Source organism: Antedon bifida, chromosome 1 (genome assembly GCF_963402885.1).
Source record: "Antedon bifida chromosome 1, ecAntBifi1.1, whole genome shotgun sequence".
Taxonomy (NCBI): Eukaryota; Metazoa; Echinodermata; class Crinoidea; order Comatulida; family Antedonidae; genus Antedon; species Antedon bifida.
The window spans coordinates 26,043,076-26,062,111 of NC_136226.1; the positions used below are offsets into that span (position 1 = coordinate 26,043,076).

A 19,036-nucleotide genomic window follows, 5' to 3' on the forward strand; every position below is an offset into this window, starting at 1 on the left:
GACGATTGAAGGAAACAATTTTTTTAGTAAAAGTATCCAATATTATTATTAGTTTATAATATTGCTCTACATTTGTTTGTATGAGTGTGAATGTAGTGACAAGAAACCATTAAAATAATCAACACATTTATATGAATCCATATCCAACATGTTTAATTCACATGATCTAATACATACATACATTATTTCCATTTTTTAAATTAGGAAATGCAATATCGGAATAAATATTATTTACATAACTTCATATAAGTCAACAGATAATCTGCCCTAACAGAACTATGTACATTAAATTCAGTTTATTTGAGCGAATGCCAACGTAATTGATTTCAACAAAAAATTAACAACATGAAATTAGATCTGGTTGACACATTCTGCCAAATTTTGAAATTGATTATCGAAAGTTCATAACTCAAAAAGTACAATTTCAATTTGATTTCATTGAATATTACAGCTCGAGGGACATTTTTAATCAGTATTTATTAAATATCATGTTTGCTTATGAAGGTTTGTATACGTTTTTATATTTTTTTAATAACTTACAGTAGAAAATCATAAAAAAAACAAATAATAAATTAAGATATTAGAAGCTGATATAATATTGTAAAATTTAATTTATTTTAATATATTTAATATTTATGGCACCATATTATTAGAATACTGCTAATACAGTACAATCATAATCAACTGAAATCGGAATATTGGCGATTAATATCAAATACTGATAATGTATTCAACATTCGGATTTCAGTAGATAAATTAAATAAACAGTTTTTTTCTAACTTTTGTAATATATCTGGAAGTTTATTTAAATGTTTTTAAAATAATAATTAACATTGTCAAAGGTTTTGATATCTTTTAAATACTGATATTTAGAAATATGTAAATTCATACACAATATCAACAAAAGCAAGCATCCACCGAATGACCCAAAACAATTACCACTTTTGCTAAAATAAAGGTGACGTTCAAATGTTAGAAATTAACATTTAATGTTAAAAATCCCAAATATTATCTTAAAAAATGTTTGTTATTTATTATTATTTAGAATCATACAAATCCTTGCATGTATACTAAAAATGCTTTATTAGTATTTATAAAAGTAATACCCCACCTAATCACATGGTTGTATGTAATACAAGCATTTGTAATTCATAATTACAAAGTTTAGTATATTTACTTCCCAACAAACTGACCAACCACAGAGAACCACACATCAAATGTGAATAACCAACCAGCATTTTTTAATATATTACATCCAAAAACTATAAAAGCCATTTTATCTGTCACCAAATTAATTTAAAGAAATAATTTGTACAGATTTACAGTAATACATGATTGGAACCGGTCACCTCTCTCTAACAAGAAAAGCTTATAGACTGTGTAAGTGACTTTTTAGGCTGGACGTTAGGTTGAGGTCTTGAAATATGTTGGGTGTAAATAGTTTAGGAATCCAGTTCCCCCTTGCTACATTCTAATTTAATTTTTCTGACTGTATTTGATTGCATGTGTACATTTGATTTACTGAAAACTAAATTTCAAAAATCATCATAAAAATATGTATACATTAAACCAGCAATCATGATCAAGGCATTAACACCATGTTGGAAGTTAGGTTTAAAAACCACAGCTGGAAGTTACTTTTAAAAATCACAGCTGGAAATTACTTTTAAAAACCATACTGTATGTAAAGGCACAGATATTTACAATATCTTCCCATTCAATCATGTGTCAAGAAAATTCTGTTTTACATTATCAATGTTTTTTAAGCCCTGTCTACACTATCAAACTTTATGTGCCCATATGACATGATGATGATATCACTACCATATTTGGGCACATCACACTTTTTTTTGTCAAACTATTTTGATAGTGTAGACTAGATTAGATTCTAGCAAACAAAATTGTAGAATCACTTGTATCTCATTTTACCTAAAATATCCAGACCTCGAAACTTACTGCTTTTATGCATGTTATTTATACAGTCAGGGGAAAATGGCAAAAGGCTTCCTACTTTCTAGGAGTTTTATGTGGTTAAGTTATCAGATAGTAAGTCTATATTGTTTTGACCACTCTTAACTAACTTTGTAACATGACCACAGCCATTTTTCCCCTAACTGTATAATAACTAGACAACGATCCTCACAAGTCGTTTAAAATGTTAAAGGCTGGTGAATCGGCAATAGCTCTGTGGTATTGCTACAAACATACCATGAGGTCCAGTTACACAGTAAAGCTCTGTCTACATTATCAAACTTTATGTGACAAAAAAATGTGATGTGCCCATATATCACTATCATATTTAGGCATATAACCACCATATTTGGTCACATCACACTTTTTTTTGTCAAACTAGCTGGAAAGTGTGGACAGAGCTTAACACTATGCCATCAGAAATCCAGGTGACCAATTGTGAACATCTTGAAAGTAAATTTGTACAAAACTTTGGCACACTCTTGTATAAAACTGGATTGTCAATTTCAAAACTGTCAATGAAATGTTTCTTTTAGAATACAACCTTAACGTTTGTAAAAGTTCATCATCAAGGTCAAGTTGCTTCATTAGCTTTTTCAATAACAATTTGATTGTGTTGAATCTGTTGTTTGAGTTGTTCCGCTTGTTTTTGTACTGCTTCTATCATAGCTCGGTCAGCCTTTGTCTAAACATGGACAAAATAAGAAAATACAATCAAATCAAGCCTCTACGGCTCTGTCTACACTATCAAACTGTATGTGCATGTGCCCATATATAGACACAATGATGTCATATCACTACTATATTTGGGCACATCAAACTTTTTTTAGTGTAGTGTAGATAGTGTAGACAGGGCCGCGCTTAACAGGATATATCTCTCAAACTAGTCAAAATGTGATTCTGAAAAACAACAGTTAATCTGTATACTTAATTATTCAATCAATTAAAGTCATTAACACCAGGTCATTTTTATTTTAATATCAATTTTTGTTTGTGGGTAGCAACAACTGATTTACTATTCATAAATAAATATACTAATCGTAACCAATTTACCTGTACATCTTGTGTTATAAGCTTAATACCTGCTGAAGGTGTTTCTGCTGGTAGGGCAAGTAGTACAGGGCTAGTACCGACCCCTGATGCCGCAGCTTTGATGGATGACAAATCTGCAGCTGTTAACTCGCTGGTTGGGTCTGTCACAATCGTTATCACCTTTTGTGGGTTGTTTCCAAGCAACTGAAAAGTAATATGTGATATATTAGAAGTTCAACAACATTTTTTACCACATTTTTGCGTACAATAAATGTGTTTCAATACATTATATTTATCAATACACATTATATATTAAAAAGTAATGGTAATAGATGACTAGAAAAAATGAATATAACATTATCTGTATTGACAAACATACTTGAACATGCTGCATTGAAGAATTTAGAAGGTTATTTTGCTGAGTGTGGTCATTAGCCTTAGCCAGGTTTAAAGCTAGCCTCCCTGCCTCTGTGATTGAAAATCCATGGCTACCATCTACAGCATTTGCTTCCAGCCAGGCTAATGCATCGCTAGGACTAACTGAAATAAACAATAACAATTCAGTAGGTAATCTCACAGTAAATACTGGTTAATGCTGTCTAGGAGTTACAGAGGTGACCCCTTTGTTTTAATTTTTGGTTGGGTAACTTAATCATTATTGATAATTGACTGACCAATTGTCTTGCTTATCTTTCATACAATTAAAATGTAAAACAGCCTACTCAAACTTCATTTTGTATTTGGCTAAAAACAATAATTTATTTTAAAAATTGCATACATTATGAATAATAACTACAGTCGACTCCGCCTAAGTCGAATCTAATGGGACTGGAATAAAAATTCGAGTTATGCGAACTTCGACTTACAGATTTGTAATAAAAATGCTAGGCCTAGACCTAGGTTTACTCACTAGCCCCGCTACGGCTAGGCCTAGGCTAGTAGACCCTGTCGCGATCCCCCTCGTCGCGATCGCGGCCCACACGATGAGCCTTCTTGAATTGAGTTTGCTTAGCTAGCTAGGCCTAATAAATGCTAAGCCTTCTTTATCGGCAGTGACAAAGTGTATTTTTTTATGGTTTAAGCCGTAACAATAAAAATGAAACTACTTGTGATAAAGGAAAAATACTTTATTTTGTTAAAGAGTATTGGGAGAACTTAGGTAAGGCTAATAACGATTATGATTGTTTTACATATTTAACAAAGCGGGCGGTTGATGAGATGCGTTCTAAAACATTAGGTAATGATAACGATGACGAAAATTTACTATGTGACATTAATATAGACCTTGATATAATCATTGAGGCACTTGCAATCGCTAAAAATAATAAAGCTCCGGGAGTTGATGGAATAACCAATGAGCTTTTAAAAAATGGTGGAGACGCTTTAGCGGCATCACTAGTTTGTTTATTTAATAGAATTATCAAATTAGAAATAATCCCAAGTGAGTGGAATATGAGTATCGTTGTACCAATATTTAAAAAGGGAGATCGTAAAGACCTAAATAATTATAGAGGCATCTCATTAACATCTTGTGTTTCCAAAATATTTAACAGAGTAATCTCAATGTATATATCTTGTTTTGTTGAAAAAGAAAATATACTTTCGGAAGTCCAGGGAGGCTTTAGAGCCTATCACCGTTGTGAAGATCACATCTTTACATTGAAAAGTATTTTATCTTGTCGTTCAATTGAAGGTAAAACTACACATCTAGCTTTCCTGGACTTCCGAAAAGCATTTGATAGTGTATGGCGTGATGGTCTCCTAAAATGTGCCTGGGATACGGGAGTTAGAGGGAAAATTTGGAAAATAATAAGCTCACTATATGACAATGTTAAAGCAAAAGTAAAAGTGGGGGAAAGCATGACTGATGAGTTTAATATCCACAAAGGAGTAAAACAAGGGTGTGTACTCTCACCAATTTTATTTTCTATATTTATTAATGAATTTGTTAAACTTCTTCGTGAAAGCAATTTCGGGGTAAGAATGAATGGTGTCTGGATGGGAGGGCTCTTTTGGGCTGATGATGTTATATTGATTGCTAATAATGAAAGGGAAATGACTGAAATGTTAGAAATTGCCAATATATTCGCCAAAGAATGGAAACTTGGTTTTAATCATGAAAAATCAAATGTCATGGTTGTTGGAAAACGCATAAATAAAGATAAAGAGTGGAAATTAGGTGAAAAATCGATAAAAGAAGTAAATAGTTATAAATATTTAGGGGTCTATATTTCCTCAAACATGAGTGAACATTCACATTATGAACATGTTATCCAAAAGGGCAACCGGCTTATAGCTTATATCAAAGGTATCATAGCTAACCTTGATGACTTTAACCGGGTGTACTATGGAAACATACTGTGGAAAACCATTGCAATTCCTTCAATAAATTATGCTTGTAGCATTTGGTATAATAATTCCAAGAAGGATAACGAAGACCTAGAGAAAGTGCAATTGCAAATGGCCCGCTTTCTTCTCAAAGCTCCACGGTATACTCCAAAAGAGGCACTTTATGGTGACCTTGGGTGGGTTCCATTATCCAAGTTACACAAACTGTCCAGAGTTAAATTATTCAATCGTTTTATAACTATGGATGACCACAGGTGGCCTAATATTGTACTTAATTCTATGCTACAATTGAAATGTGACTTTGATCGTTTAAAATATAAATTTCTTAGTAGTTGTGTTGACATATTTGAAAAATGTACAGATATAGGCTTTTACAACAATGTTTTTGATAATGATAGTTTAACTCTTGTTCCTTTCTCAGTCAGCAATGTCGAGCGATGTGTGTCAGAATCATATAAATCAGAGTGGTCAAATAATATAATGCAAAAAACCTCATTAAATTTATACTCAAAATTGAAACCTTTCCCTAATTTAGAAAAATATTTACTTGATAAAACACATTTTTATGAGACAAGTCTGAAATTTAAATTAAGATCTAACACTCTACCTTTAGATTGTAAAACTTATAAATGGTCCAATGATGTGTCCGGTCTTTGTACTTTATGTGGGAATGGTGAAATTGAAGACATTAAACATTTTTTATTAAACTGTAAAGCATTTGATAATATTAGAATGAAAGAATTATCCATTCTACAAAATAATCTTGTGCTCTGTAATGATTATGACACATGGAATCGTTACACAACAGCCAGTGCTGATGATAAATTACAGTATATTTTAGGTGGAGATTCTATCGCGATTTGTAAAGAATCTGAGACCTTTTTTGATTTGTTTTGTAAACAATACACAAGAGCTGCATGGGAGAAACGGTCAGAACTTAAATCTCCCAATATATAGATTGTTTTTCTTTTGTATTGTTGCTTTTATATATGATTTGTAAATATTATACACCTGTGATAACAACTATAGGTCTTCAGTACCTGATGTTGAAACACAATGGTTTGTAATGTAAACTCTTTACTATATATTTTATGTTTATTTTTATATACCTTTTTAAATTATCAACTCAAACCTATGATACTGTAGGACAATTTAATACAGTACCTGTATTACCATGTTGATAATGATTTTTCTTTTATATTTTTGCAAATAGTTTAAGAACCTGTATCCGTCATATTATGTATTGTTTTGATGTATTATGTTAATTTGGATGCACCACTTCTGTGTGTGCCACCGATGCAAAGGTGTCATTTCCTAATAAATTATTATTATTATTATAATAAGAAAACGTATAATAAATACATTTCGGTTCTTATTCGAAATCGGTATCCATTGTTTATTGCCATCTCTCTAGGACAAAATGGGTACTCACAAAACACCGCTCAAGTTCTCAACAACTCACAGGATTATATACTCGCGCGAGTTATAAGACGCCGCATATGCTATACAACCTGCTTGAGAGAACCGATATGGTCCCATATTATCACCTCTGTCGTTTGTTTATCGAATTACATACGTTTCATCAGCTTTTTAGCGCGTTGTTGCCACATGATTTGTGACTTCGACTTATACAATATAAATCACTAAAGAATGTGTGTATTTGGACTGCAAAAAGACGTCGACTTAGACAAATATCGACTTAAAGAATTCGACTTACAAATAAAAATTACACAGTAATGAATAGGAAAGAATTGGGACTTTCATAAAAATTCAATTTTTGCGATTTTTCGACTTAGGCGAATTCGACTTAGGCGGAGTCGACTGTATTTGTTATTGTTGCCCCAGTAGAAGTTTTTCAATAATAATAACAAATAAATATAAATACTATTAACAGAAATTTCTCATTTCTTAATCCCTGTATCTCAATTGACATACTAAAGGTTAAAATCCAAATTTATATATTAAATGTGAATAATTGATTAATTAATGATATGAATTACCTGGTTTATCTAAAGGTGCAGAAGCCTCAGCCAGGGCAGCTAATGTCGCTAATACTGATGTTGAACTTGTGGAACTTTTAGAATAGCTTGCTAAGTACACAAAAAAACTTAATTGTTATCATTAAATATATGTATATAAATTAGTTTGTTATACAAAGAAATTATTAGTTTCCTCTTTACAAACTTTATATGACAACAAAATGTTGTGTTGTCATATATGGATATCACAACCATATTTGGGCACATCACACTTTTTTCCAAATTAGTTTGATAGTGTGAACAGAACTTAAGTTTGTGAATACAACTATATTCAAAACTTCTTACATTTACAATTGCTGAAAATAGGTGCTACTGTGATTGGTGGAGGTGATGATGAACTACTGGAAAGAAATAACTGGTTACTAGGGCTGTCCGACATTGGACTACAATTCCCATTTTGAGTTGCCTGAAAGATAAGAATAACACAATCATAATAATAATTTGACAGAGTGTGTAAGATGGTTGGGACAGTGAACCATGTACATTTATTATTAAAACAAGCAGTGGATATTTTCTCACTAGGCCGATAATATTAGACATTGCTGCCATGCCATACTAGAGGGTATAATCCTAATCATTTATTTTATAGATATACATAATATGAGATAATCAATATATCAATGTATTTATTTGGAATGAATACTTACGCCTGCTTGTGACAGGATATCTAGTAGTTCACTATTGCCATTATCCACTGCTATATCCATTGCCGTTTTATCAAACTACAAAAAAAGCAAAACATAAGTAGTTATATTTTTACTAGCACCTCGAATAAGTAACATTATTACTAATATTATTTAATATAAATATTTATTAGGTTTTCAGTTTTCATATTCTTTGGTCATCCAAACAAAAGGTTAATACTTACTTGGGGATAAGATATTGGCATGGAATTGGATTATGTTTGTCACAGGGATAAGTTTCATTTCCTGTGTTATTTGTACCTTATTAGAGCCTAATATACAAGAGGTCACTCCAAGTGACACTGAGGTCAAGATTACGAAGCAGTAAGGGTGAGCAGTAAAGCTCAATGTCCTTGGTTTGAAACATCCCTGTTATTATTTTGGACCTTTCCGATTGAACCATTATACTATTTTCTATAGTGCTATAAGCTCTGTCTACACTATCAAGTATCAAACTTTATGTGATAAAAAAATGTGATGTGCCTATATACCTGTATGGACATATCACTACTATATTTGGCCATATCACTACCATATTTGGGCACATCACACTTTGTTTGTCAAACTAGTTCGATAGTGTAGACAGAGCTTTAGATATTGGTTGAACTTATTTCAACATGGCTAGCGTTAGTGATAACATACCACATTCAAGACTCACTTTATTAAGTAATGTCAAATCTGCACCATTTTCAACCAATAATTTGACGACGTCTTTAAAACCTCTTTCTACTGCCCAATGAAGGGGTGTCATTTTTAGCTGGAAAAAATAATACGATAATATTCAAAGAAACATCTAATGTTGCTAAATTTAAATCTGAAAAACGGGACAGCTCATACACAGTAATGTATTTATACAGTACATAGTTTTAAAGAGAACATAGATTTTTCCTTTATTTAGAAAAAAAAATCTTTTTTCCTATTTCTTTTTTGATCTAAAAAATTAATGTTTACTCATTCTCAATATTAAATAAAAAAATGTGTCTATACTGTAAATAATTTATATTAGATTTAATCTACGATTCTTTATGTAACCTGAGATGAATCCATTATAGTACAGTATACTATACTGTAGAAGAAGAATACGGTCTCTTATAGGATACTGCCACGCCATATGTTGGATGAAAAAATTAATTGAACATAAAAATACAATTTTTAGGGTTAATAACATCGATAGGTAAAAACATAGACAAATTATAGAAATAAAAAAAAACCCTGGATTTAATGTCCCAGGACACATGCCGAGTTGCTAAACTATAATTGTAATTGGCTTCTAATATCTAACTGTAATGGTACAAATAGGCCCCCAAGGACTATCGCATCCAACTTCCTTCTATGGAGAATCCTGAGTTAAAGCAGCACATGAATGACAGTCCTGTGTACTTTTCCATAGAGGTAGTATGTAATTGATGGCATATGAGACAGGGTCGAGGATCTTCAATTACACATGACAATGCAATTGTCACACATGGCCGTGATGTTTCCTCACAGGACGGACAAATGCGAAGTAAAGTATCATCGACTCAAAATAGAAACATAACATATACGCTTACTGCAAGTGCTACACTGTTTTGTAGTAATGATACCACGCTGGAGTGCTAACAGACTCCAACGTAAAGACCTTACAGTTAATCCAATTAAAACTTGTATCATTTTTTTAAGCTTATATAATTCTTGAGAATGACAGAATGACAAATCGTGCTGGGTTGAGTCACCAAATTAATGTTTTGTATATTTTTGGTTATAATTACAATCATGTGTATACTGTGTAAACAGTTGATGAGGGTCTAATGTTGAGGCTGGGTTAGTGGTATTATTAACAGTTTCTTTGTTGGGTAGTGAAGAACAATAGTGATTATCATCATAAGCATAGCAATGACTGTATCCAGGGTAGTTTAAATACTTTTATCCAACTTGTAATCTCGCCAAATCTCTAAAGGAAATGCTCCAATTTGTAGAATTTTAGATATTCAAATTAGCCACAAATATATCCATAGCCTTGCTGAATAGATATACAATTCATATTGCTGCTTAATTCTTCTCATTGTTTATTTCAATCATACACAAATTATATTATTATTATTGGATCATAAAATATGGATATGTTTAACTCCAACACAAGGCAAGACAACCAGCATATTAAATAAAGGCATGACCTCAGACATAGTATTGACCCTGAATTTACAAATTTATTTCGAATAAAATTTAAAAACTACAGACGTATTATAAAAGATAATGTTTTTGAAAAGAGCTCTTTTGAAATTAAATGAAGAATTATTAGTTTTTATATACACTAAAAACACTAAAAGTAAAATTCTTATTATTACTATGATTGATATTGAATTCCTCAAAAACGTACTGTACAATAAGGAAAAAAAATCCTGAAATTATATTTATTTTTTAAAGCATTTGAACAGTACAACATCTCCGGGATCTATCATGACTTTGGACTTTTTTTTCTACAATTTAAATGAAGTTTCCTATCAAACTGGTGAAGCCACCTGTTAGATGACAATCACACATTTACATAATATCAATCCAACGACATAAGATGTAACTATCAAATTTTTTTCATTCAAGTGTTTTATGGTAAAATATCCATCCAGAAATAGTAACTGATCGTTGATGAGATTATTAAAAAACTGATGACAAGAAAATTTATCTTCAAAAAGCCTAACTCAGAGGACCACTACATTGTAATTAGCCATTCTATAGTACCAATGAAATAATACACATTTTTGTATCATTTCAGGTGCTCTGAAATAACTGTATATAAACAAACTTTTAAACTATTCCTGTAATGCCAATATATATGTGTTTATAAAACACACATTTTGTCAATTGTATACCATTTTTGCAATTTGTTGCATATCTTATGGCAATTATGCCAAGCAATGTGAATTTCCATTTTGGACCAGGGAGATATAAAATAGTTATAATTTTACATCTCCCTGCTTGGACCAATCAAATTTGAATTGAATCTTGAATAATGATACAGTATTTTGTATCCTATAGATATTGTAGAAATTCACTGATGTCATTGTCACTAATAATTAATTATAATGGAGTAAGTTGCTTTAAATACATTCTAATTGAAAGGTCAGTGGTGGCCAAATGTCTGCGAATAGGATGGATTCTTTGGTAAGATATCCTGCTCAACATAATACTGAAATCAAACATTACAAATGACACCAAGTTCTTTAATTCGATAGAAAAGATCCACATGTTTGGCATGCTTCTTGTAAAGAATCCAGATGTCGTATTTACACGAACAAGTACGTGTCTCTAAGAAAATGAATAACACGTGGTGAATAGATAGAGCACGTAAACACCATGTGTGTGTGAAGTGAAGTCATGCATAACGGACTGGCTATCGGAGAAGTTGCATGATGGACACAGCTGACAGGAATCACGTGGTACTACTGGACTATGGTGACCTAGAAAATGCCAGATCAAAACTAAATCAAAGATAATGGCACATGTCAACATTAATGAATCAAATAAAATAAAATTATTATTGATTCCATTGACTTCAGTTGTTGTACTGTACAATTCTACAGTTCAATGTTGGTATTGCAAACAGGTTTAAATAGAGAACGCTGCTGCCAGGGTTAGTGTTGTGACCTCATAAATATACCTATTTTACGCAATATTTCAAGAGATTAAAATCAAATTATGTTTATTGTTATACAATAATCAAAATATATTTATTCTTTTATTTTTGTACAGTAGCATACTATAGGGTATTTTAATTTTTTTTTTTTTTTTGTGGATATTAATCCATATTACTTTAACCTAGTACATTCAATTACAGTGAGTACTGTAAAGGACAACTTACAGTAGCTGGGAATTTGCAAATTGTAACTTATGTTTCTGTGACTTGAGGAAATGTACATGTTCCCAGTGGATTATTATTGCAAAGTATCTAAATGCTACATACATGGCATATTATAACATTGTGTGTAACTAAATCTGTACAAAATAAGAATTAATCTATACAAGAAAAAGTTAAGAATTAAACAAAAAGAAATTGTCCAAAAAAATGCATTAAACAAATACTGTAAATTATTGGGAGGCAAAACGTAGCCTAGAGGGTATACAGTACAACATTTTTATAATCAATATTATCGCCCCACTTAAGAATACATCTTGTCTGTTGTTCATCAATTATCTGTTACTTAAACCATGGACCTATAAATTAGGTCCATGCTTAAACTTAAAGCACTTTATAAGAAATGGCTAAACACCACTTCCTGTCAATTCAAGACCCGTTAAAATAAATAAAGCAGAAAAATGCATTTTAATTTCGAAAAAGCAGAGAGTAAACTGTCAGGGCAGGAAAAGAGGAGTCAAAGGCTCGTTGTCGGGACAAATAACAGTCGCAAACATTTTAAAAGTTGCTCGATAGATTGTCTGTTTGAAAAGACAGTAGATTTTGCAAGAGGTTGCACCTGACGCTAATGACTGACGGCAGAGGAAATGCATTTGGTTTGGTAGGGGTAAGTCAGCGAAGGTTATAAAACTAAAATGATCTTATGGTTGTTGTTATGTGCTGATCGATCATGACTCATATTGACTATAGATTATTTGAAATTTACGTTTCATGATTTTTTATAATTGCTAGTTAGTATCCTTTTACCTTAGTTGTTACAATTTTAGAATAGATTTTTTTCTATTTATTATATTACAGTATTAGCTAAATAATACGATTTAAAATAAATAAACAAAAATAATGTTGAGATATAATTAACTATTATATTTTAAAAATAATGTATTGAATTCATGTTAAAAAATCATTGACCTTACAATTTAAGCTCTGTCTACACTATATCACTACACTATCAAACTTTATGACAAAAAAAATGTGATATGCCCATAGATGGACATGATGAATAATATCACTACCACTACAGTATACTGGAGAATATCACTACCATATTTGGGCAAACCACACTTTTTTGATAGTATATGTAGACAGAGCTTTACAGTATTATTTTATTTTCCACACAAAGCTATTAAATTGCCATGATGAATATATAATTTTTTCCCAATTTAGAAATCAATTCGGGACAATAAAGTGAGGTTTAACAATGCAAGATTTCTCTTATTTTTAATTGAATAGGCCTAACCTACCGGGATATTAGTAGGCCTACTACTAGACTGAAAATACACCATTTTTAATACAAATTTATTCCTGTAAATCTTGCTGGTAAAACCAGCTTCAGGAGGGGCTTAAATAAAGTTTAAAAAAAGCTAGTTTTATTCAATTCCATATTTTTTATCAAAATATTTTATCATAAAATCATACAGAAGAAAGCCAAATATTAATAGTTCACTTTTTCTACTTTCAATTTATAGTAATGTGAAAATAACTAAATCAAAGATAATGATTCAGATACAATTTAGCAATGCAGTCTTCAAGTCTAACCAATAACAATGTGGGCCACATGTCATTCTAGACAGATAGGCAAACTCATCATTCATTATATCTACTTAGGAAAAGTCTACAAATCTTGGCTGCGTTACAATTTACTTTCTAATAAGCCACATTGCAAGTTTTTATTTCCCAGAGGACATAGGTCTAATACAGGTTACAGGTCTATATAGTTTAATGCTATACCAGTTTATAAAATGTACATCAAACATCATCATACAATACATCAGACTCAGCAAAATTTAATTGACTAATTTGATATAGAAATATGCTAATTAAAAATGTTGTAAATCTATATTTAATAGGATTACTTTTTGTAAATTTAAAGTTTATTGTACTTTATCCACAAGTTTGTGTTGCCTTTGATTGAAGAAAGCCAATGTACTGGATAGCTTAACTGGATTATGCTCCATAACACTATGTTCCAAATTTTATGGGCAGACCTCCAATGCAATGTGGGTAGTATGAGAGCAAGAGGGCAATAAACAATTTAGGCAGCACATTTGTCAATAAACTTTAACTGACATCTTGGTAGATATCCAAATCATAAATGGTAGAAAAGTTCAAAGTTTTATTATGGCCAGTTGCATCTTGGGTAAAAAAGACCAATATTGGTATCTTGGGTAAAATGAGATCTAAAACAATTGCATTTTGGACAACCTCAATATTTATTTATTCATTTGGTAATATAAAAAATACAAAAACCAGCAAAGGCTAAAAGCACTGTATTTCCAAAAAAAGTAAAAATATATGAGATACACACAAAAATCATCAAACTATTAAACAAATCAATATAATATAGAGCAATAAAATAGATACAATTTATATATTTTATTTAATAATAACATTTTACTAACCAGTCTTGGAAAGAAAACACTGCAATATAAACTTACCATATCTTTAGCATCTAAATCAGCGCCTAATTTTACAAGTAAGTTGACAATATCCTTATGGCCTTCTTGTGCTGCCATGTGTAAGGGTGTCCTGTCCACTTTAGTTCTGGCATCTCTGCTGACCCCTGCTCTTAGCAACACTTCAGCTGTTGATAAGTGACCATGTTGTGCTGCTAGATGCAAAGGCGATGTCCCAAGCTGAAAATAACAGTTAAATAAATTAATGCTGTGAAATGGGACAGTAATACATTATTTGCATGATTAGTGAAGAAAAAGTAAATTTATACAATATAGTTAGACTTAGAGGAATGATACTGTAGTTATACAAATACTATATTACTATTTATCCTATAGGTAATTTAGTATTTAAAAAAATATAGATAATAATAGAACCTGAGACTGACAAATGACTGTGAAACAGGACAGTATTATGTTAATATTTGCATGGTAAGTGAAGACAAGGTAATTATACAATATATAGTTGGAGGAAAGTTATTTTAGGTATACAAATACTATATGTGACCCGATCTCGCAAAACCCTCTCTTTGTCGGCAATTCAAAATTCACGTAATCAGTCAAAATACGTCCAAATCGACTACCCTGGCAGATTACATGTTTTTGCATTTTCGAAATATTTCACTATTTAAGAATACGTCTACCTGATTTAAACTCCCGAAATTTAATTAAAATTATGAAAAAAGAGAGTTTTAAAAACATGTATTTTCCTCAAGCCTAACAATTTATTCACGATCTACGCTAAAATTTTGCGTAAATTCAGTTGAAAGTTGCAGAGTTTGACGACATTTTGATCGCCAGTTCGCTGCACAATGTTGAAAGGTCACACATCAAAATAAAGCTCATCTATTTGACATTCCAAATATGGAAGTTTTAGGGCGGAGTTTGAAGAATGAACCAATGAAAACTTTGATTTACTATGACATAATTTCAGAAAATTCGGTTCTTCGAAGTTTCTGGAACAGCGAACTGCGTGTGTTGCTATGGCGCATCATCGCAATAACAAACGTTATTGGTCAACGCGCTAGATGTTATACGCTCTACGCGCGGAAATAAAAAGTTGTTTACATTTTTGTGAGGTTATTTTCATTTTACACACAGCATGTCGTAAATTGGAATAAAAACGATTTTAATATTCAAAGTAAAGTGTTCTGCAATAGCTGTAGCCTGTATTTGTTTATTCCATAGTAAAATAGACAAGTCAAAAACAATTCACGTCATAAATTCAATTGTATTTTCTATATTTTTTGGGCTATAGGCCTTAATTTTATTATGGTTGTAGGCCTACTAGTACTACTACTGGGCCTAGCTTTATTGTCAATAAATAATTTTCTTTATACATTTTATATATCCAATCGGCTCTTAATTATTTATTTAATTTATTGTCCAGTCCTTTCATCTTAAATGTTTTTTAAACTCATTCAAGTCCAAACATTACAGCGAATCTTCCAAGTTATAAAAACAAACAAATGTATTAAATCGTCAATACAATGTAAGTAGCTAGCAAGCTGTGACTCTGCAAGGCGCCAAACTTGTCTAGGCTAGTTTACTACTAACGCCAGCCCCAATGTCGATGCACCGCTGCCATACACGGCCTGATGAACACCCATCAGTAGGGTACAGGCGATGACGGCGAAAATCTGAATAGGCCTAGGCTAGCTAGGCCTGCTTGGTTTTTCGCTGTTGATATCGTAAACACCTCCGAAACCAGTTAAAATAAGCTTGACGTTATAATGCTGTTTTTCAATAGTGCAAAATAGTTAATTCGAGTGACTAAATAGGTTAAAACGGCGTCTGAAATCAGTCAAATTGACTATGATGTGCACGCTGCTATTATATCGCACACACTTCCTGGTATGACGTCATTGTGCCTTAGACCAAAATACCGCGTTGTTGCTACGGAGTGAGTTTTCAGCGCGTATCAAAAAGAATTTCATTGCAAACTTCAAACGCGATTTTCTCGTAAACTAATTGAATGATTTGTAAGTTTTTAAAATGTAATAACTTTTTAAATATTTACTCAATTTTTATGAAATAAACACCACTACAAAGCTTATGATTCAAATAATCCAAATATATAAAAAAATACAAAATGAATATTTCCGACAAAAGTAGGGTTTTGCCAGATCGGGTCACATATTACTATTTATCCTACAGTTATTTTAGTATTAAAAAAAATATAGATAATAATAGAACCTGTGACTGACCCAATCTGTAGTAAATGGTGCACCATTGGTCATTAATAATCGGACATCCTCTTCTCTGCCATGTTTAGATGCTTCCAACAACCGTTTGCCTAGATCAACCAAGGACATTCTGTTAACAGCCTACAATAAAAAAGAACAAAATATTATTTAGTGAAACGTCCTCAAATTAGTATTTTCACAAAATAAAGATGTAAATTTAGTTTTGATATAATTAAATTATGTAATCATTGTTTATATAAAGATGTATTGTCCATTGAAGCACAAAAAATGAAGGTCAAAATATTCAAATTTAAATTGGCCATATCAAAGTAATATTAAAGTTATTCACTTTAAGTCGAAAATTCGAGCCAAAAACAAGTTTACGTAATTAACAGGTAAATTAATTTGATTACATACATTTTGTCTGGAAAATCGTCGCGAGCGAAAGTAAACAAAGATTTCAAACCAAGAGTATGCATTATGCATGATGCTAATTAGGATTGTTTACAACTCGTCACAGTTGAGAAGGTGTTTTCACACAGATCGCGAGGAAGTTTTATGATTATGCATCTAGAGTAGCCAAACAAGCGCGTTGTATTATGAGGATGTTTTGATCGAAAACTTTGAACAAAAAAACGTCTGTATTTCAGTTAAATGATATTTTTTTCGACTAATTTTTGGGGAAAATTAATAACTATTATGATACTCTTTAAGTACTGTACAAAGTCAAACAATGTAATTTGTAGTAGAATCACATTCTACTCAGATGATTACATTTTGAATGATAATTTACAAAATATATATTTATATATAAAAAGAGATTTGAATTGGACAAAATTATCTTATCCATTGTATTATACAGTAGTATCCAGGAGCCTAGAAAAAAACATGTTTTACTCTTTGGCGACACTTGCTTTATCCAAATAAATATGTTGCATTAAAAAAAAAACAAAAGAACAATTTATTATTAATAAAATTGAGAAAAAATTATTGTTTCTAAAAGTTAAAAAAAAAAAAAAATTGCATTATTCTACAGGAAAAGTGGTGAATTGTATAAAATTGTTAAAAGCCGTGTGAACTGATTTGGTTAAAACGACAGGAAATTCTGCGTGAATTAATTTGACAGGTTTTAACACTTGGTGTCACTGTAACCAAACACTCAATGAAAAACAAACACTCAATACTTCTTACTCAGCATTTATAATATTTATATGAATATTAATCAATTTCTTTCTTTTATTTACCCATATAAAATATAAAGTAAACATTGAAACATAAATAAAACAATAATATATCAAGGAAAGGGCTAAAAAATCTCCTATTGCAGTTCAGTCAATCGTATTCAGTATTTTTTACACTTTTCAGTGAAATCAAACAGTTTGACCAATTGTATAGCATTGCAATCTTCTCGCATATGCAAAGAATATGTGCGAAATCCAATAGCAGCCGCGATGTGCACGACACAATTTCTCCTTCACAACAAGATCAGAACAATGGCAAGGACAAGAATCTACTTTAGATAAAATAGTATACAAATAATGAAAGTTTTTATATTTGTGCGATAGTACAAATAATTTCATTCAGTGAAATATAAAATTCTATTTTCACTGATGCTTTTCCTTAAAATAGAATTTTTCACTGAATGAAATTATTTGTACCATCGCACTCATAAACATTCATTATTTTTATACTATTGCATTCCCTTTAGATCCCTTCTCCTCACCCACCACTTCCCTCTCCTCTCCACATCCTGCATCATCTTTTTTTAAAGCATGCCAAACAATGAGGAATTCTGTTCTCTCTTAAATTAATTTATTCAATTCAGCAACATTTTAAACAAAACTTATGCAAGGTGAATTAAAACTAGCTAGTACTTATATAATTCATTCAATGTTACATTTTCAATAAAATCTCTGTTGCATGCAAAAAAGGATACTATAAATCCTGTGCTGATGCTGCACACACAGAGTCAACAGGCAATACAAAAACACGAAGGCTGCCCTGCTGCTGCTCCGGAAGCAAAACGTTTACATGGCGTAATCTAATTTTCAAAACATAAATACGAAAAAATAAATAAGATAACTTACCAGATAAAATATATTAACTGCTACTGAAACATGCAAACGCTGTTTGCTTTACGAGCCCAAATGTATCAATAAATTAGAAGAAATGCGTATGTTCGTAAGATAGCTCACGACGGAAGTTAGAAAAAATGTCTTCCGGAAATAGATGTCATCACCGGATAACACACAGATGATAATTTTAATATCACTAATCTAATTTTTTTTTAAATAATTACTATAACGATATAGATATTTTACCAAAAACGCGTATACTTAGTTTTATTAACTTGATACAAACTTATGCACGATTGGAATGAAATATGCTCAATTATACCAATGTATGTGTGATGAATCAGAACTATATTATTGTCTAA

At 31.3% G+C, this 19,036-nt stretch overlaps 1 protein-coding gene across 1 annotated transcript; it reads right to left on the reverse strand.

Annotated features, from left to right (window-relative positions):
• Nucleotides 1-126: 126 nt before the first annotated feature.
• Nucleotides 127-18,824, reverse strand: LOC144846644 (uncharacterized). The gene is made up of 10 exons (XM_078703562.1): nucleotides 18,687-18,824; nucleotides 16,621-16,740; nucleotides 14,399-14,596; nucleotides 8,733-8,831; nucleotides 8,039-8,113; nucleotides 7,677-7,797; nucleotides 7,353-7,442; nucleotides 3,383-3,543; nucleotides 3,025-3,207; nucleotides 127-2,656 (listed from the first exon to the last, which is right to left on the reverse strand). The coding sequence occupies exons 2-10, from the start codon at nucleotides 16,726-16,728 to the stop codon at nucleotides 2,546-2,548; spliced, it is 1,146 nt and encodes a 381-aa protein (XP_078559688.1). The 5' UTR covers nucleotides 16,729-16,740; nucleotides 18,687-18,824; the 3' UTR covers nucleotides 127-2,545.
• Between the last annotated feature and the right edge of the window lie 212 nt (nucleotides 18,825-19,036).

What these genes read in the sequence shown, in the direction of transcription:
- LOC144846644 (XM_078703562.1), bottom strand. Translation starts at nt 16,728, where the DNA reads ATGTCCTTGGTTGATCTAGGCAAACGGTTGTTGGAAGCATCTAAACAT. An exon ending in ATTTGACATTACTTAATAAA is followed by an intron (nt 8,114 to 8,732) that starts GTGAGTCTTGAA and finishes CTTTTTTTGTAG; the next exon opens with TTTGATAAAACGGCAATGGA. An exon ending in TATTTTCAGCAATTGTAAAT is followed by an intron (nt 7,443 to 7,676) that starts GTAAGAAGTTTT and finishes TTGTGTACTTAG; the next exon opens with CAAGCTATTCTAAAAGTTCC.